Source organism: Macaca mulatta, chromosome 20, assembly GCF_049350105.2.
Source record: "Macaca mulatta isolate MMU2019108-1 chromosome 20, T2T-MMU8v2.0, whole genome shotgun sequence".
In the NCBI taxonomy this organism is placed as follows: Eukaryota; Metazoa; Chordata; class Mammalia; order Primates; family Cercopithecidae; genus Macaca; species Macaca mulatta.
In genome coordinates this window covers 80949642-80974579 of record NC_133425.1, presented here as the reverse complement: position 1 = coordinate 80974579, position 24938 = coordinate 80949642, and the positions used below count along the sequence as shown (strand labels likewise).

The window sequence follows — 24938 nt, the reverse complement described above, 5'->3', positions numbered from 1 at the left end:
CCCTGGGTATAGACTCCATCCGCTCGTGCCTGATGCGGCCCTCCTCTCAAGGAAGGGCGAGCTCACTGAAGGGGACAGGTCATAGGTCAGCCCAATTCACCCTGAGCACAGAAATGCACACTGCATTTAGGATGGTCGGATTGCTGGACCAAGCCTGTCTCTCTGTCCCCTGCACACATATGCAGATGTGCGCACACAGACGCATGACGAGCTTCTACGGAAGAGGAGAGCGGTAGGACCAGGCTCTCCAGGGTCCTGCCTTGGGGTCTCTCCCCACAACTGTGGCATAAACCTCTCTCCAGAAACAGAGAGCCTAATAACCCCTCTCAGCTCCCCAAAATCCGAATCCTAAAAGGCTCTCCCCAGGGTTCATCTGGCTTCAGCAGAGACCCTTCCCACCCAAGCCAGAGCCCGGCATTCTCAGTTGCCAGGGACACTGTGCAGTATGGCCCCCAGCAACCTGGAGACATCAAGGTTCCACCTCCCTGCTTCCAAGCTGCCAACCTGCCCCATTTCCTGGGCAGTGGGTAAGGGGCAAGGGGGATGGGGGCAGAAACAGATCCTCCCCCTCTCTTGGGGCTTCCTTCACCAGGCCCCTCCCAACGGAAGCTCCCTTCTGAAGAGGCTGGAGAGCTGCTGCGCGGAGAGGAGCCCATGTGGGACCCCCACAACACACACAGGTTGATCACCTCGCCAAATCCTTAGTAAAACCATCCCTGTTCAAAGGCAAAATCAGCCAACCACCAGTGTTCCTCTGACCTAATGCCCAGCAGGACAAGAGCTCAATGCCTGGATGTCACCTCCAGGGCCTCAGCAACTATGCACTTCTGCTCAGGCTGCCAAACAAAACACCCTAGACTTCGTGGCTTAAACACAGAAATTTATTTTCTCATAGTTCTTAAGACTAGAAGGCCAAGATCAAGGTGCCGTCAGGATTGATTTCTATGGAGGGCTCCCTTCTTGTGCTTCTTGAGCTCATGTGGTGGAGACAGCGCGCTCCCCGAGGTCTCCTGTGAGGACACTAATCCTAGCAGAGCAGGGGCCCACCCTGAGGACCTCACCTAACCATAACTATTTCCTTAGAGGCTCCATCTCCAAATACAGCCGCCCTGAGGGTCGGGGCTTCCACATCTGAATTTGGGGGAGCACAAATATTCAGCCTGTGACGGGGACCCCAACAGATGTCAGCCACCACACCCAGGCCTTGTGACCCAACAGGAGGCTGCAGTGTCCCTGCGCATCGCTGGGGCATGTCTAAACCGGTCCCTCTGGATGACAGCAGGGGTCTGAGAGGCTCAATGGCAGGAAGGAGCCCAGTTCAGTGGGGAGGCAGAGAGCACACAGCCTCCCTCCTTGGCAGGGGTTCGGATGCTGCCCAGCTTTCAGGGCTCACGGGCTGCTGCCCAAGGCCTCCCACTTCTCCAGGAAGGGCCCTCCCTTCCTCTCTCCCTCTCTGAACTCACCCCTTCTCCCTCTCCCCACACGCTTTTCCACTGTGAGACTGGAACATCATCAGGACAACCCAAAACCTCCTCGTCCCCTGCAAGACTCAGCAAACATCCACAGAGTGAATGTTCCAAGCAACATAGTCCAGGAGCCACGTTCCAGCCACGGGGCCTCTGCACCTGCTGTTCTCTTCACGTGGCCTGCCCTTCCCCAGAAAGAGGGAAGAGGCCCTCTCTGGTTGTCCCATCGAAACTCCACCCTTCTCTCACCACTCCCAGCTGTATCCCTTCTCTGCAGCCCTAACATGCATTCCACTTTATTTGCCTTGTCTACTGTCTGCCTCCCTAACTAATGAGTCGGTTCCAGAGGTTCCAGGATTTTTGTCTTTTTAGTTTAGCTCTGGTTCTCCAGGGCCTTAGTGACTAGTGTGCAGTGCCTAGCAGCCGGTAGATGCTCCATAAATGCTTGCTGATTGACTGGGATGAACTCCCGTCCATGGAGCTATTTCAAGCCAAACCTAAATGATCTTTCAGGGCTAGTTCTAACCTAAGACTTGGTAGTTCCATGACTCTCTTCCTGGCCCAGACCAAAAAGGAACTTTCAGCAGGAACCCCAGACTGGCATCTGAGATGGGGCTCCTTGGAGGACTCTGACTAGGAAGAGAGATGGGAGGCCGCGCCGAAAACACAAGCCCTTCGTGGGTCTCCCAAGTTCAGGTCTGGGGAATCCTGCAGGCCCCTCAGGAGCGACCCCGCTGGTCCTGGATCTCCAGGACGCATCCCTCTGACCTGCCTGCCCGGCCTGTGAGTCCCCACCAGCAACCACTGCAGACACAGCGCCAGGGCCAGGCCGGATTACCATACATTAAGACATAATTACTCTGCGGAAATTTACAATACAAAGCGCCCTCCCCAAGTTGGCTTCAGAAGGATTCCAAGGATACAAAGCCCTGCTGTGTCTGCCACCGACCCAAGCTGGCCCCAGCCAGAATTTCAAAAGAAGTGGGTGGGTTAGTTTTTGGAAAAGCCCCATTCTACCCTCCAGGCAGAAGCGCCGCCCCAAGGGTAGGGACCTCTGATACCCCCAAGCCCCACCCAGAGGGGAAGGTCCCCTCCATCCCCACCAGCCTTACTCCTAAACTACGGGTTCCCCCAAGTCCAGAAGCTCCAAGCTGACACCACCAAGGTCACCCCACTTCTCTCAAGTTCTCTCTTTTTAGACTATTTAGGCCTAAGGGCAGAAAGAACCTCAAATCCCAAAATACTAGCTTTTGACCTGCAGTGAGGTGTGGCAGCCCACTGACATTGATTGAGCATCTGCTGTATGCCTGGTACTGTGTCAGCATTACGATGCCACAGAGAACAAGACAAACCAGATCGCTCTGCTGGGGGGGAGCTTACAGTCCAGTTGAGGAGGCGCAGTAAGATGCTAAAAACAAAACAAACAAACAAAAAAAAACAGTGCAGGGTGGGTGAGTGACCTGGGTGCACGGTGGCCAGAGAGCCTCAGAGGTGGCAGCCGAGCAAAGGCCTGAATGAACAAGACCAGCCTGTGCAAAGGCCCTGAGGTGGAACCATGAGTGGTGAGGGGGAGCGGGGTCAGAGCACAGGAGCGCTGCAGAGAATGCGGGCTTTTATTCTAAAGAGGGTTTCCAGCAGGGAAGCTGCCTGATTCAGGGGACACTTGGCCTGCTGTTCTGTTAGAATCCTACATCGGGAAAGGGAGGGCCACGCGTGTGAGGGGCGGGGGAGAAGCTCTCTGAGCCTTAGCTGCCCCATCTGTGAAATGGGAACCAGCCCCTGCCAACAGAAAGACTAAAGGCCCAGTGACTTGTGCCTCTGTTGTTTGGGAAGCCCAGGCACTTGGAGCCTGGAGTTCGGGACAGGCTGCCACCGTTATCCATGGCATTCAGGTGAAAACACTGATGAAGGGGTTATTTATCCCTCCGGCCATAAAACTGTGCTGTGTCCCCAGCTGCACAGCAAGCAGCTGTCCTGGTGCCGCCCTCCCAGGTGTCAGCGCACAATATCTGGGGTGGCTCAGGCGGTCCTGGGGAGAGGCCCTGCCAATCACCTCCAGCCTGCTGGGTGCCAGCCAGAGCGGAGAGCTGGGAGGGGCCGGCACTCAACGGAAGAACTGCAGGCCTTTCAGCAGCCTCCCTGCAGGAGAACAAAGGCCAAAGCCTCCCAACACCAGGTGGCTGACAGCAAAGAAAGAGGCTCAGAGAGGGGAAGGAACTTGCCTAGAGCCACACAGCACGTGGCAGCAAGCCAGACTCTGCAAAGGCACGGCTGTTGGGCATCAGAACCTGCACTGCTGACTGGCTTGGAAGGCTCAGCTCAACGGGGAAATGCAAAGTGCTGGAGCCCCTAGAGGACTGGGATGGAAAAGCGGAAACCTGGAACCCAGGCCTTTATCTGCCCTGCTGGGGTGGGGGACCTGGGCTTCTTCCTACAACTCCTGGGCAAGGGTAGAAAGAAACATCAGTTCCTGAGTCAAGGGTAGAGCCAGGCCACCCCTTCCTAGGATGAGTGATCAGGACCTGCCAGGTGACCCTTGACCTCTGTGCCACACTCACACCCTGGGCAGGTGATTGTGCCTCTCTGGGGCTCAGCCCCTGCTCTGTGAAAGGGGGATAATCTCAGCAATGCCTCCTGGGCTAGTGCGAAGGAGAAATGAGCCCATGCAGGTACTGCATACAGTAGGCGCTCAATAAGCTTCAGCTCTGGCCAGCCCAGGATGGAACACTCTTTGGAGGTCCTCCAGCTGCTGGGTGGGGTGAGGGGGTCCTTGTCACAGCAGACCTGCCCTGGCTGGCCCTGAAGCACTTCCTCCACCACCCTTGCAGGGACAGCAAACAAAAACCAAAGTGCCCCGAATGCACACCCCACTTCCCCGAGAGGACCGCATCCTCCCTCCTCGAGGCAATCACCACTGGGCAGGCCAGGCACCTCCACTTTCTGGCACCCCAACTTCAAGGACATCAGCCACCACCTACCATGAAGAGAACTTCAGAGAAGACCTGCATCTGCCCCTGGCCGGGTGCCTGGGGACGGTCTGCTCACCTCCAGGACCTCAGCATCCTGACTGTGATAATCAAGACAGAGTCACCTAAAGCCGTCACGCAGGGCCTGCAGTCAGGGAAGGGCCTGCCTGCTCTTGTAAACCAGGCAGTGTTGCAAAACTGGGGTGGGAGAAGCTGTGAGAGCCCAGTGATGACCCAGGGTCCCTGTGTCTAATCCACAGGCTTTGCAGTGGCAAAGCATGACAGAAGCACCATGATCCCCAAGGACACACCAGGGCATCAGTTCCCAAGCAAGCCTGGAACCCAGATTTGCAAACCCAGGACATAACTGCTTTTAGTCCTTCCTGGACCACTTGGGAAGGAAAAGCATTTCTAAAACTCTACGTTGAGAATAGGTGACCCTTCAAAAAATGCCCCATTGTACCCATAACATACCCCTGCTCTTGGCAAGGCTTAGTTAGAAAGAAAGGGTCTGAGGACAACTTCCCCCTGGGAGAGCAGACAGTCAATTGGGGACTTGCTAGAGGAAGACAAGCTGCCCAGATGTCAGGTGATCCGAGCTCCAGCACCTACCCCAGGCCTCCAGCAGAGACCAATAAGGGCGTCTAGGCTCCAAAAGCGGTAGAAGGGGCAGCGTTTGGCTTCTCTTTGCTTTTAAAAACTAGCCCACGTCTATGCTCATTTCAAAGTCCTTCCTTAAGAGATAAACTATTTCTTCTTAGAGTCTGTAAAACCCATTTATTTTCAAATCCCAGTTACATCGGAGACCACGTCCCTTTAAATGTGCCTTTCCCTCTGGAATCCAAGAGACTCCGAAGCATTTGGTAATACTGTGTATTAAGGACGCGCCATAAAAATAAATTGCATTGTAAAAGTGGCCTCTTAACAGACAACCTTAGCTGCAGGGTTAAATGTCTAATTCCATACTATTACCCACAGAGATATCAGATAAATCAAAGGGCACCCGTATTCCTGGCCTTGCTCCTGTGGGCCTCTGGCCTGGCACAGAATGTGTTAAGCAGGGCCCAGGATAAGAAACCTCTTCCAGGTAATACTCCCCCATCACTGTTGTAATACCAGGAGCATCTTCAGAACCAAATGCTCCCAAAGACAGCTGTCAGACACATTAAAAAACAGGAAGAAAAAAAAAAAACAAAAAAAAAAAACGAGGCAGCATACCAAATGCCAAAATATAATGAAAATTCAACAGCTAAAACAAATATAACCATAAAAAGACTGGAATCCTAGAAAAGCGATCTCTACAATTAAGCAGTTTTCTGCTATATAGTGATAATCACCTAATTATACTATTAATGACAGTTCAACCTGCTTTGAAATAAAAGGACATTCTTCCATAACAGGATGCCAGCTGTTAGTTACAGATGTCAAACATCTTCAAAGCATTATTATTAAGGGGGAGGAAAAAAACCCTATAAAATGAACACATCCATATCCCCCACCCCGCCATGCAAAAGAAATCGCAATTAGCCATGTGCTTTTGCAGTGCCCGAGTGAAAAAATAAAGATAAAATGTGAAAGTCCAAGGAGGAGATCAGAAAAGAGGGGAGACGATAGAGAAGCCGGTCCCCCTTCCTCAGGCCCATCCACGGGGCACACAGCACCAGAGCGATGCAAGGAGGGTCTGTGTATATTTTAACGGCATCCTTAATTCCTTCCAATGAAATAATCTCCGGAACCAGGATGTTTATTCCAGAGAGCAGATCTCCCGGCAATTCCGCCAGAACTCCCCGGGTAAACACAAATCCTTGAGTGCCTCGTTTGGAAGCTGCTCGCCACAGCCAAAGCTGGGAGCACCGCAGGTCGCAGAGGTGGCTGCAACCTGCCTGCCCCGGCCCTGCGGACATATGCTCGGCCTCATTCCCTGCCAGTATTTCTTCAAACTGTGCGTGCCTTTGACATTCTGTAGCGCCAAGGTGTGATAAATATCCAACTTTGTCTTCTGACAATAGGCAGCCACATTTAATTAACTGGAGCATAAAAAGCCGGGGCGGGGGAGAGGGGGCATGGGGAGCCCGCTCCCCAGCGAGGGGATTAACCTTTGAAGCAAGCCGCTGGCAGGGCAGGGGGGCTGCCCGGCCTTGTCGGGAGGGTGCGAAGACAAGCTGGTTGAATCTAAAGAGGGGGCGCTCGGGGTTAAATCCCCTACCTGCCTGGAGCGCAGATCCCAATATAACCAGGGCAGGCTCCAGCAAGGAGCCCCCAGGGGTCCGTGATCGATGCCTGCTGCCTCCCACCCTGGCTGTAGCTGGGTGAGGAGGACGCCCGGGGGGGGCCTGAAGCACAGGAGGAGACCAGCCAAATCTCAGCAGAGCCACCAGCGGACAGGCTGTCACGGCGCTTTCCGGGGGAAAAAAAAGTCTGACGCATTCCACACCAGTGCCTTCTTGGGCTCTTGGCATCACCGCCCAGGTGTCCTCTGAAGGTTGGGCGGAGAGGCCCAGAAAGGAAGGACCTGGCTTTGGGTATCTTCTATGAGGTCACTCCCTGTAGCTTTCTGACCCTGGGGCCTCGTCGGAGGCGGAAGGGACAACTTCGCAGAGTTCAGCTACCGCTGACGCGCAGGGAGTAAACCTCGGGTTTTAATGGGGTAGCAGGCAGGCGGACTGCAGAACTCCCGAAGGGCCCAGCCGGGTGTCAGGAAGAGCCCTCCTAGTTTGGCCTCTAACTGGCTGTGTGACCCCAGGCAGGTCACTTGTCCTCTCTGGGCAGCAGACGAATAATGAACACTGGGATTTTCCCAGGCTGGCTTCTCACTGCGGAGTGGAGAAAAAGCATTCTGGGGGCCTGCTATGGAGGGTCATTTATCCAGTTTACAACTTCCACCGCCAGCCCTCAATGGCTTCCTTTCTCTCCCACAAGAGTGCTGGGCCAAGCCAGCTCTGCACCAGTTGGACGCCCTCCAAGAAAAACTCAGGCTCCGGGGGCTGCCTGTCAGGACCAGACGGGAGGCCTGGCGCCCCCGCCCGCCATGTGTGGGGAGCGGGCCTCTCCCAAGCCAGTCCCTGCGGGGGCTGAGCTCATGGGATGTCCCGCTTCTTCTCTGGCCAAAGAGACGGCACCACGTTTGCCCGAGTTCTCCTGAAATTCCCACCCAAGGAGGGTGGCAGCTGTCACCTGCCCTTCCCAGCTTTGGTCTCTTTCTATGGAATTCAGCTTTGGAGAACATTTTCTTGAGTTCCCAGGAAGTTCCCCAGAAACACATGAAGGACACTCACTCACAATAACTCTAATCTGAGGCAACTGGTGGCTGGAGGAGAAGAAATGCTTCCCCGGCCCAGATTGGTACAAGCCAGCGCACCTGCTGGCTCCCACTCTAGATGTGCCTACTGTGATGGCCAGGTGTTGCTATTAATAGCAGCAACGAAAGACATCATTCAGCTCCTTCGAGTTTCCAAATAAAATATTACTTGACACAGAAAACCAGCAGATCCCCAGGACACAGCTCCACTTCACAGCTGGGAAAACTGAGGCTCAGGAAGAGTGTCTGGCAGTTCCTCAAAAGGTTAAACAGACTTACCAGATGGTGCAGCAGTTCTGCTACGGATACATGCCCAAGAGAAATGAAAACATACAGCCACACAAAAACGTGCACGCCAATGTTCACAATAGCATTATTTGTAATAACCAAAAACTAGAAACAAGCTGAACGTCATCAACAGATGCACAGAGAAACAGAACGTGGTCTATCCAGGCCAGGACAGACGACTTGGCTATAAAAAGGAATGAAGTATTAGCCCAGCACAGTGCAGCACACCTGTAGTCCCTGCTACTCAGAAAGCAAACATGGCTTGAGCCCAGGACTTTGAGGCCAGCCTGGACAACATGGCAAGACCTCATCTCTTAAAAAAAGAAAGTAATGGGCCGGGTGTGGCGGCTCACGCCTGTAATCCCAGCACTTTGAGGCCAAGGTGGGTGGATCACCTGAGGTCAGGAGTTTAAGACCAGCCTGGCCAATATGGCAAAACCCCGTCTCTACTAAAAATACAAAAATTAGCCGGGTGTGGTGGTGTGCACCCGTAATCCCAGCTACTCGGGAGGCTGAGACAGGAAAATCTCCTGAACCCAGGAGGCGGAGGTTGCAGTAAGCAGGTATCGCACCACTGTAGTCTGGGCAACAGAGTGAGATGGAGTCTCACAAACAAGAAATAAACAAAAAAGGAATGAAGTACCGATATATGTTAACAACATATATGGATAAGCCTTGAAAACACGATGCTAATTGAAAAAAGCCAGACACAAAAGGTCATATATTGCGAGTTCATCCACATGAAATGTCCCTAACAGGGACTCTGTAGAGACAGACAGCAGACCCGTGGTTGCCAGTGCCCGGGGGAGGGAGACTGGAGAGTGACCGCCAATGGGTGTGAGGTTCTTCTGGAAGTTAAAAAAATGTTCTGGAACTAGATAGTGATGAGGGTTGCACAACTTTGGATTAAAAACCACTAAATTGTACACTTTTTTTTTTTCCAAGACAGGGTCTTAATCTGTTGCCTAGGCTAGAGTGCTGTGACATCATCGTGGATCACTGCAGCCTCCACCTCCCCACGTTCAGGTGATCCTCCCACCTCAGCCTCCTGAGTAGCTGGGACCACAAGCACATGACACCATGCCTGGCTAACTTTTGTAATTTTTTTTTTTTTTTTTGTAGCGATGGGGGTCTCGCTATGTTGCCCATGCTGATCTCGAACTCCTGGGCTCAAGCCACCCACCCACCTAGCCTCCCAAAGTGCTGGGATGCCAGGCGTGCACCACCATGCCAGGCTGAATTGTACACTTTCAAGGGTGACTCTCATTGTAGTGAATTACATCTCAATAATGAGAACAAAAACAACTGAGTCCGCTGAAGGTGCAAGGACAGTACAAGGAGTTGTGGCTGGGGACGATGCCACGTGCAGGCAGGACCTGGCGCTGGGGTGGGGCTCCTGCCTCTCCATCCCATTCAGCGGCTTTGTGTCCTGATCCTGGGATTGGGGGCAACTGGGAGGCTGAACAACAAAGGGGTCGGCACTGTCTCTGGAATCAGAATGTCAGGGTTCAAACCCTGGCTCCCCCTTTACTAGCTGTGTGAAGCTGTATGCCTCAGTTTCCCCGAGGGCTGATGATGGCACCACCTGCCTGACAGGGGTAGTGAGAGCTGAATGAAGCAAGTTCTACTGGGATTTCAGATGCCCCCATGAGCAGAGTCCCCCACCCCCAGCAGCAGCATTCTCTCCTAACCAAAACCTCCTCTGTCCAGTCCCACGTCTCCCGGGCTGCCGGCCCTCTGCATGTGATTCCTCCCTTGCAATGCCCTGACTTGACTGTCACAAGTTCTCCGAAGTAGGCCTCCCTTTAGGTCACAGACAAGGCCCCACACCTCTTCCAGAAAGCCCATGACGACCCCTTGGCCCCCCTTTCCCAGATGAGGTCCTGGAGCAGCAGGGGCCCCTAGGGTTGGGGAAGCCCTTGGAAACTGAGGGAGGAGAACTGGGTTCTGGAGCAGGCCCTGCTGGGTTCTGAGCAGCCCATTCCAGGCACATCATTTCCCCTGCTCTGGAAAAGAAGGCAAGGCACCTTGTGCTCACACACGGCCTGGGGGGGGTGTGTGTGTGTCGGGGGTGTGTATTGTGTGTTGTGTGCACGTGTGTGTGTGTGGTATGTGGTTGTGTGTGGCATGTAGTGTGTGTGGTTGTGTGTGTGTGTTGTGTGGTATGTGGTGTGGGTATGGTATGTGCTGTGTGTGTGTGGTGTGTGTGTGTGGTTGTGTGTTGTGTGTGGAGGGGTATGTGGTGTGTGTGGTGTGTGGTGTGTGTGGGGGTATGTGGTATGTTTGTGTGTGTGGTATGTGGTGTGTTGTGTTGTGTGTGTGTTGTGTGTGTGGTATGTGGGGTGTGTGTGGTATGTGTTGTGTGTGGTATGTGGTGTGTGGGGGGTTTGTGTGGTATGTGGTATGTGTTGTACGTGTGTGTAGTGTGTGTTGTGTGTGGTGTGTGTGTGGGGTATGTGGTGTGTGGGGGTGTGGTTGTGTGTGTGATGTGTGGTGTGTGTGTGTGGTGTATGTTGTGTATGGTATGTGGGGGTGTGTGTGATGTGTGTGGTGTGTGGTTATGTGTGTGTAGTGTGTGTGGTATGTGGGGTGTGTGTGTGTGATGTGTGTGGTATGTGGTGTGTGGGGGGTTTGTGTGGTATGTGGTATGTGTTGTGCGTGTGTGTAGTGTGTGTTGTGTGTGTGTGGTATGTGGTGTGTGGGGGTGTGGTTGTGTGTGTGATGTGTGGTGTGTGTGTGTGGTGTATGTTGTGTATGGTATGTGGGGGTGTGTGTGATGTATGTGGTGTGTGGTTATGTGTGTGTAGTGTGTGTGGTATGTGGGGGGTGTGTGTGTGATGTGTGTGGTATGTGCTGTGTGTGGGGGTGTGTATGGTATGTGATATATTGTACATGTGTGTGGTGTGTTGTGTGCGGTATGTGATATATTGTGCATGTGTGTGATGTGTTGTGTGTGGTATGTGGTGTGTGTGTGGTATGTTGTGCATGTGTGTGGTGTGTGTGTGGTATGTGGGGTGTATGTGGTGTGTGGCGGTGTGTGTGTGTCGTGTGTGTGTGCTATGTGTTGTATGTGTGCATCACTAGACACTAAGACTGATGTCCTCTAGGGTCCACCTGGTCCCCACATTCAATGCCACTTGACAATGGAAACCACTCCTTCCTTCATGAAACTGCCACTTGGCGGTTTCTGCCCCCACGCCCAACTCACTTCCCCATTTCATGGACAACCACCGTCTCTCAGATTCCAAACATGTCCCTTGCTGCCAGCTCCTCCCTGGGTCTGGCCACCCACAGGGACCCTCTGCAGCCTGAGCTCCACCATGGCCTCAGCTCCCACGCCTCTGCCTCCCTTGCTGGGGCCTCTTGCAGCCTCTGACCTGTTTCTCCTCCTCAGTCCTTCCTGTGTTTAATGGCAAAAGGTCAGTCGGTCAGGTCCCTCCTCCAGGTCCCTGTGGCCCCAAACAAAACAAAGACCTCCCCGCTGGGCTCTCGATCTCAAGAGCCTCCCCAAGAAGACCCGGGGACACTCCCAGGCCCATGCCAGTATCACTCCGAGGACTGCAGGCCCAGCCTTCCAGCTTCTGGGCTGAGGATTGGCAAGGTCCAGTGGAACTTTCTGGAACGACGGAAATGCTCTCTATCTGCACCGTCCAACTGAGCAGCCTCCAGCTGCACGTGGCTGTTGGGGGCTCAAGGCAGAGCTGCTGTGACTGGGGCACTGAAGTTTTCATTTTCTTTAATTTTGATCAGTTTAGTTTTCAGGTCTGATAGCCATGGATCTGTGCTAGTGGCCACCACATTAGGTGGTGCAAGTCCAGTGCCCTGACTACCCAATGTGAGGCCTCTGGGCCAGCAGCACTGACGCCGCCCAGGCCTTGGAAGGGTGCACATGACTCCAGGGCTCAAGGGAGGGAAGTTCCCCTGTGTCTTGTTAGAAAGGCAGAGCCTAGGGCCCCTCCCGGACCCGCGGAATCCGAACCTCCCCTTTAGCAAGATCCGGGTCACTGGAGTACACAGTACAGTTTGTGGCACGCTGAGATAAAAACCACTCTCCTCTTCACACCTCCCCCCCCCTTCCCTTTTCAAAAGCAACCAACGCTTCAGAATCTGCTTCAAGCACAACCTCCTGCAGGAAGTCCTCCCAGATCACTCCAGCCAAAAGGAAACTTTCCATCCTCCAAGCGCCTGGACTTATCTGTATCCTTCCAACCCCCAGAAACTTGGAGTCAGTGGCTTGCGGCTGAACTCCTGCCTCCTCCGGTGTCCGGCAGGGCCTTGAAGAGAAACCTGTGACAGACTTTCCATCCTCCCCCTCAGCCCCTCCAGGGCCTGGCACCAACAGGTGCTCAGGAACCGCCCTGGCAGTTGCACTTGTGAGAAGCCAACGTCTCTTTCCAAACCAGGGCAAGGAGAACAAAGTTGGTTGCGGGCTATTTGCGTTCCTATTCCTCCCACGTGGCTCACCCCACCGGTCTGACCCGCTGGCCACCTCTCTCCGAGAGCCCTAGCACCTGGGAGGTGACAGGGCCCTGAGTCAAAGGCATCAAAATCAGATGAAAAGCCAGGCAGGTGGAGTTATGGGTTTCAATAGCCAAATAAAACCGCACATGCTTTTCATGACTCTCTCTGCAGGCTGGGATCAAGTGTCACGACTCTGTCACACAGCAGGTGTCAGTTCTCGAAGTGCCTGCCAGCAGGCCACTTGTGGGAACCCCCAAAGCCCCAGAGAATCTCTGACAGAGGCGGGTCAAGGACCAGGTCTTTCCTCTCCCCACTGCACTCCGTCTCCTAAGCGCAGACCTGGCAGCCTCTCACATGCTGGGAGGCTCTGAAGACTTCCCCCAACGCCAAGATCCTCGAACATGGACACTGACCAAGTGCCAGGCCCATCCAGAACTCCGCCGCCTTGGAAGGGGCCCTCAGAACCAGCCTGTGTGCCCAGGACTCTGGCAGGCAACCTTTCATTCCATCTGGCCACTCAGCCAGCCCGAGGGCTGCTTCTCCCAAAAGCTCACTGCAAGAAGTGGTCAGTTCAGCCTGGGAACTCAGGACCGCAGTTCGTATCTTGGCTCTAACCCCGGAAGCCACCAGAAACCTCACTTTTCTCTGTCCTCCTCCGAGAAAGGCGGGGATTGAAACCCCCACCTCCACCCCCTAGGGCTCAGGCAGGAAGTGGCCTCATCTCCACAGAGGTGGGCGGTCTCCAGGGCTTGTATTACAAACGCGTCTGTCCAGGCCGAAGGCAGGTGCAAGGTCCCCCGGAGAGACCGGCAAAGCCCACACAGGCCTGATGCAGCGCAGAGGCTTTCCCCAAGGCACGCCACGGCTGCAGCGTAAACTCTTCAGTTCCTGAGAAGCAGGGAAAACACATGTAACACGAGACTGCAGTCATCCGCGCGTACCCCTGTGTGCACTGAGCTGGGGAGGCCCAAGAGTTCCTGCGCTGGAGCTTCTATCCCAGCAGGAAATACGGTGATGATGACGATCACACAGACGATAATACCAAGAGTAAGTCCGCCCTTCCTGACAGCCTGGATACCACACTAAGCTCTTGAAATGTACAAACCCTTTTAATTCTCGCAGCAGCCTCAGGAAAATGATCCTCCACATTTACCACCCGAGTAAACTGAGGCCCAGAGAGTTTCAGTCACTTGTCCACGGTCTCACACACAAGGAGTCAAGGCAGAGCAAGAATTCACATCTAACCAATTGGCCCCTGGGCCCAGGGGCTCAGCTACTAAATCAAGAGCTACAATGGTAGGTCATGGTTGTTTCCTATCTACAGAGCAGGGAGCAGCCACTCCTAACAGGAGTGAGCACTGACCGTTCCCAGAACCCTGGGCTCGGCGCCCTACACAGCAGAACAGCCTGGACAGAGGTGTGGAGAACAGGTAGAGAAGCTCAGGCTAGAGCGTTAGGCAGCGTTGGCCCTGTCGAGGAGGAAAGGATCCCAGCAGAACCATCCTGGAAAAAATGCGAACTTACTATTTCAAGTAGGCTCGAATTTGGGAGGAGGCTCTGTTGCACGCCACCCAGAAAGTGACCTTAATGACACTAACCGTGATCACACTCCAGAACCAAAGATTATCTGTTAAAGGAACCCTCATTTCCAGGGGTCCCCATCCTCTCCTAGGAGGCTCTAAGAGGGGAGCAGAGGCAGAGAAGCGGGAACTTCCGGCTCCTTCTGCACAGACATCACCCTCATCAGCAGCTCCACAGTGGGAACAGACCGCTACGAACCCAAGGTGATCCAGGGGGTCAAGAACTCTCTGACTTCTGCTCCCGTCTTGAGCTGGCCCCAGCCCAGCCCTGGTCTAGCTTCAACTTTGCTAATGAGCCATGAGTTACCAGCCCCACCTCTGGACTAAGGAACTAAGGGAGTGAACGGGGAAGGGTTTCCCAAGAGCCTCCACCCCGGGTAATAAGCCTGTATCTGGGTCACGAGGCTGGCTGCCTGCTCTAGCCACTGATCAACCCTGTGTTGAAGTCAACGATGAATATTCATGAGCCTATCCAGTTCCACACTTTCATTTCTGGCCCAAATTAATAATTTACCATGGAGTTTCATAAAAATCAGACATAGCTCATTAGTAGCTCCCCAAAAGGCACTCCCATCTTCCCACTGATCCAGTGAGGGGCTCATCTTGCCTCTGTTGACAAGAAACAACACCTTTATTTTCAGAGACAACCCTCACTGTTATGTTCAGAGGACCAGTGAACCTGAAATTGGGGGCTGCCATGACTGCAGAGGCCCACACTGGAGGCCTACCAGCCTCCCCACCAGGGCACCAAGGCCTCTGCCCACAAAGCTCCACGTCACAGGTCTTCAGGAAACTTCAGAAGCAGACCCTGGAAGAAATGCAATCTCTTTCCTTCCTCAAGGTAAGGCTACCACTATCTGGAAACACAGACTTCATAGAGGCCGTGGGTAGGTGGAGCATGTGTAGCTGATGACATTTTCCAAGAGGCAACATCAATCACGTCTCTGAAACCTCATGCCCTTCTAGAAGGGTACCATTCCCCCATTAAGGGGGGGAGGCTAGGCCAGGCACAGTGGCTCATGTCTGTAATCCTACCACTATTGGGAGGCTGGGGCAGGAGGATTACTCAAGCCCAGTAATTCAAGATCAGCCGGGGCAACATAAGAAGACTCTGTCTCTACAAAAAATTTAAAAATCAGCCAGGTGTGGTGGTGCATACGTGTGATCCCAGCTACTTGGGAGGCTGAGGCAGGAGGATCACTCGAGCCCACGAGGTAGAGGCCGCAGTGAGCTGCGATCGCACCACTGCACTCCAGTCCAAATAACAGAGCGAGACCCTGTCTCAAACAAACAAACAAAAAGAGATGAAGCCTAACTCCCCTCCAGCTGAATCTAGGCGGGCTTGTCCCTCACTTGCAACTAATAGAATGTGGTGTGGCACAGCCTTCCTTCTGAGCCTAGGCCCTAAAAGGCTGTGCAACATCCCCGTTGTGAGCTGGGACCCTGCCTTTGGAGCTCTGAGGTCACCATGTTGTGAGGAAGCTCATGCCACACTGAGGGGCCACGAGGAGGCATCTCAACATGAGAGCCCCGGCTGCAGTATGGCCAACAGCCAGCACCAACTGCCAGGCCTGAGTGAGAGGTGCCTTTAGACGACTTGGGACTCTGCACAGCAAATCACCTGGCCTCCCAGTCTTCCTAGCTGAGGTCCCAGGTGTAGCTGGGCAGAGCCAGGTTCAACCCCACCACACCCTTTCTGAATTTCCAACCCACAGCAGCTGGGAGAATAAAACGATGTTTTATGACCACACACTTGCTCATGAAGTCTTCCTTGTCCGGGTCCCCTGCAGACCCACCCACTAGCCCTCCCACCCCTGCCCCCACCCTGCAACGGCAACGGTTGGTCTGACCTGACCACCCACAGGCCGGCACCCCGCGGTGAGTGCTGTCATAAAGATGGGTTGAAATCTGCCTGTGAGTGAAACTTTCCAGGAGGGAAATTGGGCGGCGGGAGTAACACCTTGTCCCTGGGCCCTTAAGATCTAAGATAAAGGCAGTGACACTTCCGACAGTGACACAGGTTCTTGGAGTGGGTGAGAGGCCCTACGTGACCACCCCCCACCGCCCATGCAGTGGCTGGCCCTGCCTCACCTCGCCGGCCCTTCCGCTGCGGCCCCTCCGCAGCGAGTTCAATTAAGTCCCCACCATTCTCTCCTTCTCCCTTCTTTTATGTTCCCTGCCGGCCCCCCTTTCTCTTGTCAGATAACCACGGGAAACCAGCAAACGGTTGACACAGTTACCAAGACGACAGAAGTTAGGACCGGCAAGGAGGTCTGAAAGCTAATCCTAAATGAATTACAGGACAAGAATGACAGAGGTGGGGAGGGTTGGGGCCAGTTCAAAGGCCCCAGAGTCTGAGACAAGGTGCTGTCGGCCTCGGGGCACTGGCTGTGGGCCTGTCACTCGCTAAGGGTGACACTGAAGTCTTCTGGGGTTGGGGAGGTAGAAGAAGAAATCTATTACAATGAAATTCTCCACTGAAGCTGGGCTGGCCAATAGTGCCCTCCATCCACTGACTCCTGGGGCCCAGGATTCACCCAATTCGGCTTTTCTTACATGGGACACGGTGGAGAGAGGGCCAGGACGACCTCACCAGGCCGATTCCGTTTCTTCTTTACTTATTCAGAACTTGCTGCCTTGTGACCATGGTGCTGTGCATGGCCCAGGCTGGCGGACAGCCATTTCGGGAGTCTGGGCTTCTCAAAGGCCCTCCCTGCCCAGCCCACTGCCTCCCCCAGGAGTGACTTGGCCAGGTCTCCCAGGTAGGGTCCTCCTCTTCCAGGTCACTCTCAAATCCAAGACATGGACGGCATGGAGCTGGGAGCATGACAGCTGGGAGCTATCAACCCAAACGGTAATTGCAGCTCAGGGTCCTACAGCGCTTAGTCCCTCCCTTCTGCCAGTTAACTCATCGAACGCTCTCAGCAGCCCCAGGAGGCAGGCTCTGCTACTGGCCCCATTTAGCAGATGAGAAAACAGAGATCCAGAGAGGGTAAGGAACCTGCCCAGAGTCACACAGCCAGTAAGGAGCAGAGGCAGGATGGAACCCAGCACTTAGGTAGCGCTGCAGCCTCAGAAAAGCCTGCTGCCCTTGAACCCGCAGGGCCCGCCAGAAGACTGGCAAGGACACCCGGGGAACCCTCGCCGTCGGGACCCAGCTCCTCCCGGAGCATGGCCGAGACCCAGGGTCCCTCCTGCTGCTTCTCACACCTTCTCTCAGGCTTTGGCCTGGTTCAAGCACTGCTCACCCCACAGCCTGCTCTCAAATCTCCTGCTGGTCTCCAGGGTCAGGTGGAGGGGTCAGGCCTGTTCTCTCGCTCCAGTGAGCACTGGAGTCCCCAGGAGGGCTCATGAACACACACACTCCACAGGAAACAGCCTTGGCGCTCCCTGCCCCGGCTCTCTCGCCATTCCCCTTCTCCCCAGAGCTTCCCTCCAGGGACCCTTCGCCATGGGCCCCTTGCCGGTGTGGGCACTGCACGGGCATGCCACTCTTGGGGCTTCTCGGTGGCATCTCCCTGTGCCTGGCTTGCGCTCTACAGGTGTTAAACAAGCACGGGGAGTTGGTTATTTATTTATTTATTTTTTTGAGACGGAGTCTCACTCACTGTGTCACCCAGGCTGGAGTGCAGTGGTGCCATCTCGGCTCACTGCAACCTCTGCTCCTCCTGAGTAGCTGGGATTACAGGCACACGCCATCATGCCCGGCTAATTTTTTTGTATTTTTAGTAGAGACGGGGTTTCATCATGTTGGTCAGGCTGGTCTCGAACTCCTGACCTCATGATCTGCCTACCTCAGCCTCCCAAAGTGCTGGGATAACAAGCATAAGCCACCGCGCCCGGCCAAGTTGGTTGCTTTTAAGAACCCAGGTTCCCACTCACTGACAACAGAATTGAGTTCATGTGTCACTGGCTTGATGACATTCAAGACCCTCCAAGATGTGGCTCCGACCCACTCCCTGGCTTCATTCCCACACTCTACCACCCCCTGGCCACCCTCTCCCCACCCCTGAACTCTGGGCTCTGCTTCCCACCAGAAGCTGTGAAGGGCCCCGTCCGCCATACTCCCACACCCCTGGCTCTCTGAGGACAAGGACTGGGCCTCATGCATCTATCTCTCCGGCCTGCAGGGCCTGGGAGGAGCAGGCAACGGACTTGACAGGCACAGCTACCCCTTCCGCACAGGCTCCGTCTGCCTGCACACACTCCTACTATTTCTCAGTTTCTGGACAGAGCCCTGCTGCCAGACACACTCAGGACCCCATGGTGCCTCTGAAGGATGTACAGGCTTCAGAGCCCCACCCCTAGAGGGTGCTGCTGAGCAGTGGGGCAGGAGTGGTAGCCTTCCCTGCCAAGTCCCCACTGGTGAGGAATGTGGGTTTCCCCAGAGTAGAAAGGACAGCTCAAATGTCACCTCCGCTCTGTGGCCTTCTTGGATACAGCCTTCACCCCCATCTCAAACCAAACTGTTTTCCTCTGCACACCCAGAAAATTCTACACATACCTCTCAGCACCGGTACTTGTCACCCTGATTACTCAATCCATGCCCCCCACACACCACCACCACCACCACGTGGGCAGAGATGGCCCCATACCCAGCTCCCGGCACACCCGACATGAACCTAACGTGTTGAGTCTTGTAAGAACAGTTTCCCTATTTCTGTTCATCTCTCCCCACTGTGTTTGCCTCCTTCCTCCCAGCCTCACTCACCTTGGAGCTCCATACTTCCAAAGCCTGCTTTTAGTGCCACCTCCTCCAGGAAGCCTTCCTGGATTCCCTCTGCCAGGATGCTTCTAGGAGTTTCCAGAGCAATCCATCTTTGCTCAGCTCTCTGTCTGTTCCCAAAGTGACTTACAGATAAAACACAGACCTCCTTTGCTGCTCCTGCCCAGTGGACAGACGCAGTGCAGTGTCCGGCACCCACTGGTGCGGGCCCTGCCCAGCTCATGGGGGGCCTGATGGGAGGTGCTCAGGAAGGGGAGGCTTGGTCTGTGTCCTCAGAGGACAGGACTAGGTCACAGGCACGTGTTCTATGTGAAAAGCAACAACATCCTAGCTCGCCACAGTGGCACAGCCCAGTCCAATCCAGGGGCACAATCTGCCTGTGCCCAGCCTGAGGTGACCATGAGACCCCCAAATCCAGAGAAGGGAGGGACAGCCCGTCTGACCTCTGAGGTCCCTCCCAAGTCCAATGTTCCATGACTTCCTGACCCCACAGGCCATTAAGCAAGCAGCCAAATGCCCACTGGGCAGCGGTCCAGGCCTGGTCAGAGGGCGCTTCCTGTCTCACTGAGGGAGGGAGCGGAGGATGGAGCTGCCCGGATCCTTCAGGGCCTGGGCTTCCGGCAGGGCTGGGCTCCAGGACGGGGTGGGATCACGCTCTGGAGATGAGACCTGGACCTGGCTTTACCCAAACCCCGCGAGTGCCCTACTCCTGCAATCCCCCAGCCCCAGTGCCCCCTCCAGGCTTCCAGTAAAGCTGTAATTGGGGCTGAAGGCAATGACCAGCCCCAACCCCAGCTGCGGAGGGCCTGGCATGAGTGGGAAAGAGCCGGAAAAATACATTTTCCCCTAAAGACTTGTAAGAAATTCTCACTGATTTTTTTCCCTTTTACCCCAAGCTTTCACAGCACTAAATATGCCACACTTAGTAATTTTACAAGCAAACCAAACTATACATCACACGGTTTTATGTTCCTAAATTAACAAAAGGACTTTAAATCTATATGGAGCTCTTAAAAAAAAAAAAAAAAAAGGAGGATACCGCATGGATGTTTATTCCCTCGCCCCTGAACTCCCTTCTCCCCTTCGAATACAAGGCACCCCATAGCTTCAAAATTTCTGCTGAGCCTGCAGCTAGACCACCAAAGGGGGACAAGCCCAGACACGGAAAAGGATCTGCTTGGCTGAGGAGGTCCCCTAAGAGGGGATCTCACCGTCCTTCCTGAAAGGCCACGTTAGGGGCCACAGACATGATTTTCCCACAAAGAGTAAGACAGGACGCACCCGAGTCGATGGAGAGGCTGCCTCTACCACCCCAGTCTCCTCCAAAGTCTAAGGAAGAGAATTGGAAGTCAACAGGCCCTGTGAAGTCTCCCGACTGCTGCGTTCTCATCTACACAATGCCAGGGTAGACCAGGTGACTCCATCACACTTGACGTTGGTGAGAGGGAACGCCCGTGGGACCGCTCCCCCCACACATGTCCATGTCCAGCGGGAAGATGGGCAAGCGACACGGAGCACCAGGCTCGAAGCAGGAGGCCACGTCCAGACACGTCCTCCCCTTGCCAGCTCTGTCCAGGAGCTGTGTGGCTCGGACCACCTGCTGCTCCGGCCCTGCACTTTCCCCTGCGTAGAAGGACACACATTCTTGCCCCGGAATCCAGGTAATATAATGACCATTTGCTCCCAGAGTACAAAGAAACCTCTTCTGTCTCCAGAGTCAAGGATATAAGAAGAGAGTTTCCAGTGGGACTATATCAGATTCCCACCCATGGAGTAACAACAACACATTTAAGCAAGAAAAAAACCTTAATGAGAACCAAATTGGGCAGGGGGGTGGGAACCAGAACAGGCCCCTCGGAGAAGGGCTGGGCTGCAGCTGGGACAAAAGGGCCCCCGGCTTTCCCAGCCGACAGATGGAACTGTGGCGGCCTCCCCATTTCTCAGGGGTATCGGAAGATTAATTAGTGACTGCCTGGAAAGTGCTAGATGGAAGCCGAAATGCCTGTCCCCGCTGAGTTTCTGAGCTGTAAATAAGCAGCTTTCTCAATCACAACTGAAATAGCCATGTTTCCTTTTATCTGAGTCAGATCCCATTAGGCCTAACCTGCCCCCAGAGCGGGTCTTGGGTGGTTCCTGAACCACAGCTACGGTTTGCTAACGTCCCATGACAAGCCTGAGGCTACGCACAACCTCAGTCCCTGTGGGTGCCCCGTCCCCGCCTTGGCTCCGAGCACCCTGGGAGTTGGGTTCCAGCCTGACCTCACCTCCAGACACCAACCCCAACCCAGGTGGGCCTGAGCAGAGACCAGCACCCTGCCTCACACCTTGACTTTGTGGAAGCAGTTTAGATGGGTGCGAAACAGAACCCAGAGGCCTCCACATGCCGAGCTTCACTCTGGGTACCCCAGCTCTTGGCTGGAGAAGCCTCAGTCTCCTGCAAGCCCCTCCCAGGATGGTCAGAGAGGGGCCTAGGACAGGCGGGATGAGATATTTATGACTCGCTCTGGCCTCAGGGGGCAACTAGGGGCAGGGAAGTATTCCAGGGGGACCCTGAGTCCTAGAGCAACCACCAGCAGGCTTCATGGCTACGGGCCAAGCCCCAGCTCTCGCTGGGCCTCAGTTTCCTCCCTGGAGGGCCGAGGGCAGCCTTTCTGGCAGTGGACAGTGATCCTGAGGGAAGGCCAGGGTCACCCAGAGTTCAGTGTGGGGCTGGGGTGGGGTCAGCTGATGGCTGAGGAGTCAGTCCTCCCTCCAGAAACGACAGGAACCAGATAAGGGGCTGGGAGGGCGCCGCTGCCAATACCAGCGGCCAGCTCCCACTCAACACAGTCAACAAATATTTATGAAGCAGGGACTCTGGAGCCAGACTGCCCAGGATCAGCGCCTGGCTCCACCATTTACTGCACATGTGACCTCGACCTGTCTGTACCTCAGTTTCCCTGGCTGTCAAGTGGGAAAAGAGTAGCCTGACCTCCCAGAGTTGTTTTGAGGAAGCACCGTGTCTGGCATGGAATGGGAATAGTAGACAAAGCAGCCACTGCCTCTTCCTCATTAATAAATTTTTTTTTTTTTTTTTTGAGACAGGGTCTCATTCTGTCGCCCAGGCTGCAGTGCAGTGGTGGAATCACAGCTCACTGCAGCCTCAACCTCCTGTGCCCAGGTGATCCTCTCACCTCAGCCTCCTGGGTAGCTGGGTCTACAGGCATGCACCACCACGACTGACTAGTTTTTTTTGCATTTTGTGTAGAGAGGGGTTCTTCTTTTTTGAGACGGAGTCTCGCTCTGTCGCCCAGGCTGGAGTGCAGTGGCCGGATCTCAGCTCACTGCAAGCTCTGCCTCCAGGGTTTACACCATTCTCCTGCCTCAGCCTCCCAACTAGCTGGGACTACAGGCGCTCGCCACCTTGCCCGGCTAGGTTTTTTTGTATTTTTTAGTAGAGACGGGGTTTCACCGTGTTAGGCGGTGACCTTGTGATCTGCCCGTCTCAGCCTCCCAAAGTGCTGGGATTACAGGCTTGAGCCACCACGCCCGGCCGAGAGGGGTTCTTACCATGCTGCCCAGGCTGGTCTCCAGCTCCTGGGGTCAAGTGATCCACCCACCTTGGCCTCCCAAAGTGCTGGGATTACAGGTGTGAGACACCTCGCCCAGTCCTCATTATTATTATTTTTAGATTGTTATTATTGGCCTGGCACTGAGTCTGGTAAAAAGGAGACACTCAGTCTGCGCCAGCATGGGGCTAGCAGCCTGGTGGAGTTCAGGAAAGGGGGGGATCTAGGCATATGTACATACAGAGGAAGATTTGAGAAGGGACCCCTGTTTGAATTTCCCAGTTGCCCCATTTGTAGGAAGGTAGAGGCCACACCTTGTACCCTCCCACCCACCAGCCCCATCTCCTTTCACACACGCTCCTGCACCTTGCTGTCCCTACAAACAGCATCCCCTCACAGCTACCATTTCCCCCTGGCCAGTGAAGAAGCACCAAGAGGCAGACGCTACAACCATGGCAGCAAGAGGCCTGGTCCAAAGACAAGAGTTCAGGTCCCCACTAAGAAGCTCTATGACTTGGCCAGGCGCAGTGGCTCACGCCTGTAATCCCAGCACTTTGGGTGCTAAGGCAGGTGGATCACGAGGTCAAGAGATCGAGACCATCCTGGCCAACATGGTGAAACCCCATCTCTACTAAAAATACAGTAATTAGGTGGGCATGGTGGCGCACTCCCGTAGTCCCAGCTACTTGGGAGGCTGAGGCAGGACAATCGCTTGAACCCAGGAGGCAGAGGTTGCAGTGAGTGGAGACCGTGCCACTGCACTCCAGCCTGGCAACAGAGAGACTCTGTCTCATTAAAAAAAAAAAAAAAAAAAAAAAAAAAAAGCAGCAGCAGCAGCTCTGTGACTTGCTGCAAATAATTCTACCTCAATAACAATAATGACCGTGACAAAATAATAATTATTATTATTACAGTTATCGCTCGACAAGCGCTAACTTCATCCCGGGCACCATCTTCAGTGGACCTGCTCATTCTGTTTCTTGCAAGAGGGTGGGCAAACTTTCTCTGTCCAGGACCAGATAGTAACTAAAGATTTTAGGCGTGGCCAGCCCAGATGGTCTCTGCTCACAACTCAACTTGGCCATTACAATGTGAAAGCTGCCAGAGGAACAGGCGTGGCTGTGTGCCAATCAAACTTGACTTACAATGGGCCGGGCCATGGATTGCTGACCCTTGCCTTACACGGATCCTGAGGGAGATACAATTATGGATCCCATCTTACAAATGGGAAAACAGACTCAATTGAGACTATCAGTCACCCGCCCAAGGACACAGCTTGGAAGAGGCAGAGCCTGACTTCAAACCTACTGCCCAGCCTCAGTTCTCTCACCTGTCAAACAGGAGGAGCCGGTGCCTGATGCCAGCCTGACTGTGAACTGCCCCCGGGGCAATGGCTGGACAGGCGGGTTCCAGGCCCTTGCTCCCTGCAGTATCTGGGATCTGGCATCAGGCATAGAAACCAAGTCCAAGAGGCTTCAGAGCACCCCAGTGTCAGGCCTCTGTGGGGCAGGGTCTGCCTCTCATCAGAACCACAGGCCCGAAGCAAGCCAGGCTGGCTGCTGCACCTCGGCCCCCTCATTCCCAGTTCAGTGTGGCAGACAGAAGCCAGCTTCATGTCCCAGCTCTGCCACTTCCAAGCTGGGCAATTGCTCAGCCCCTGGGCCTCACTTTGCTCATCTGATAAGTGGGTGGATGGCAGCACCTATCTCAGAGAGAGGAAGTGAGAGCTACGGAGAGCCCACAAAGCATTTGTAACAGGGTCTGAGAGCACTCAAGAGGACCAGGCCAGGGCCGCGCATGTAAAGTCTGTAATCCCAGCATGTTGGGAGCCCAAGGTGGGTGGATCACCTGAGGTCAGGAGTTGGAGACAGCCTGGCCAACATGGCGAAACCCCATCTCTACTAAAAATACAAAAATTAGCTCAGCGTGGTGGCGGGTGTCTGTAATCCCAGCTACTCGGGAGGCTGAGGCAGGAGAATCTCTTGAACCTGGGAGGAAGAGGTTGCAGTGAGCCAAGATCACACCACTGCACTCCAGCCTGGGCGAAAGAGCAAGGCTCCATCTCAAAACACAAAGAGGACCAGGCCACTGCTGTTTCTATCACTCTCAATGCATTAACCCCAGCCCTGCAAAGCCACCCCCTGACCATGGTTCTTCCCAGGAAGCCCTCACCCTGAATATTACACTACGACAACAAAGTGTAAAACCCCAGTGGAGACTTTAAATACAGCAACCAAAAAAAAAACGATAATGCAGGGAAAGCCTGCACCCACCGGCTGAGATTTACTTGTGCCCCGACCCCCCCTCCCCTCACTTCTGACCTCTCTTAATCTCCCTGGGGGTCAGGACAAAAGTCATCCCTCCTGCCTACCCACTGGGGGCTTTACTCCAGCCTGGGCTGATCTTCCTTAATGGCTTTGAATTTCCCAGCCTGACACTTCCTCCTCCTCTTTCTGAGGCTCCCTGTGTAAATAGAAAATCGGTCACCTGATGAATAAATATGCACCAGCAGCCTCCAGTGGCAGGTGAAGAGGGGTGTAGATTACAAACACCTGTGCTTTGAAGACGCCCTGTACTTAAGAAGATTCATTCTTGGCACAAGCTT

At 54.4% G+C, this 24938-nt stretch overlaps 2 protein-coding genes and 3 long non-coding RNA genes across 17 annotated transcripts in view; 3 read left to right on the top strand and 2 right to left on the bottom strand.

The window, feature by feature from the left end:
- Positions 1-16143, bottom strand: part of COX4I1 (cytochrome c oxidase subunit 4I1) — a 240267-nt gene extending 224124 nt beyond the window's left edge. The window contains exon 1 of the mRNA XM_077983355.1: positions 16114-16143. Coding sequence (XP_077839481.1) covers positions 16114-16128 — 15 coding nt within the window. The 5' untranslated portion in view covers positions 16129-16143. The remainder of the gene's footprint in view (positions 1-16113) is intronic.
- The window catches only part of LOC144338293 (uncharacterized), a 35468-nt gene extending 15453 nt beyond the window's left edge, over positions 1-20015 (top strand). Inside the window, exon 3 of the long non-coding RNA XR_013412291.1 lies at positions 18641-20015. This is a non-coding gene — a long non-coding RNA (uncharacterized LOC144338293). The remainder of the gene's footprint in view (positions 1-18640) is intronic.
- The window catches only part of GSE1 (Gse1 coiled-coil protein), a 513676-nt gene that overhangs the window by 94695 nt on the left and 394043 nt on the right, over positions 1-24938 (bottom strand). The gene's annotated exons all lie outside the window — the stretch shown is intronic.
- The window catches only part of LOC144338299 (uncharacterized), a 120130-nt gene that overhangs the window by 44372 nt on the left and 50820 nt on the right, over positions 1-24938 (top strand). The window lies entirely within an intron of this gene.
- Positions 9106-12355, top strand: LOC144338288 (uncharacterized). Its single transcript, XR_013412286.1, has 2 exons — positions 9106-10591; positions 10826-12355. It is a non-coding gene; the product is annotated as an uncharacterized LOC144338288 (long non-coding RNA).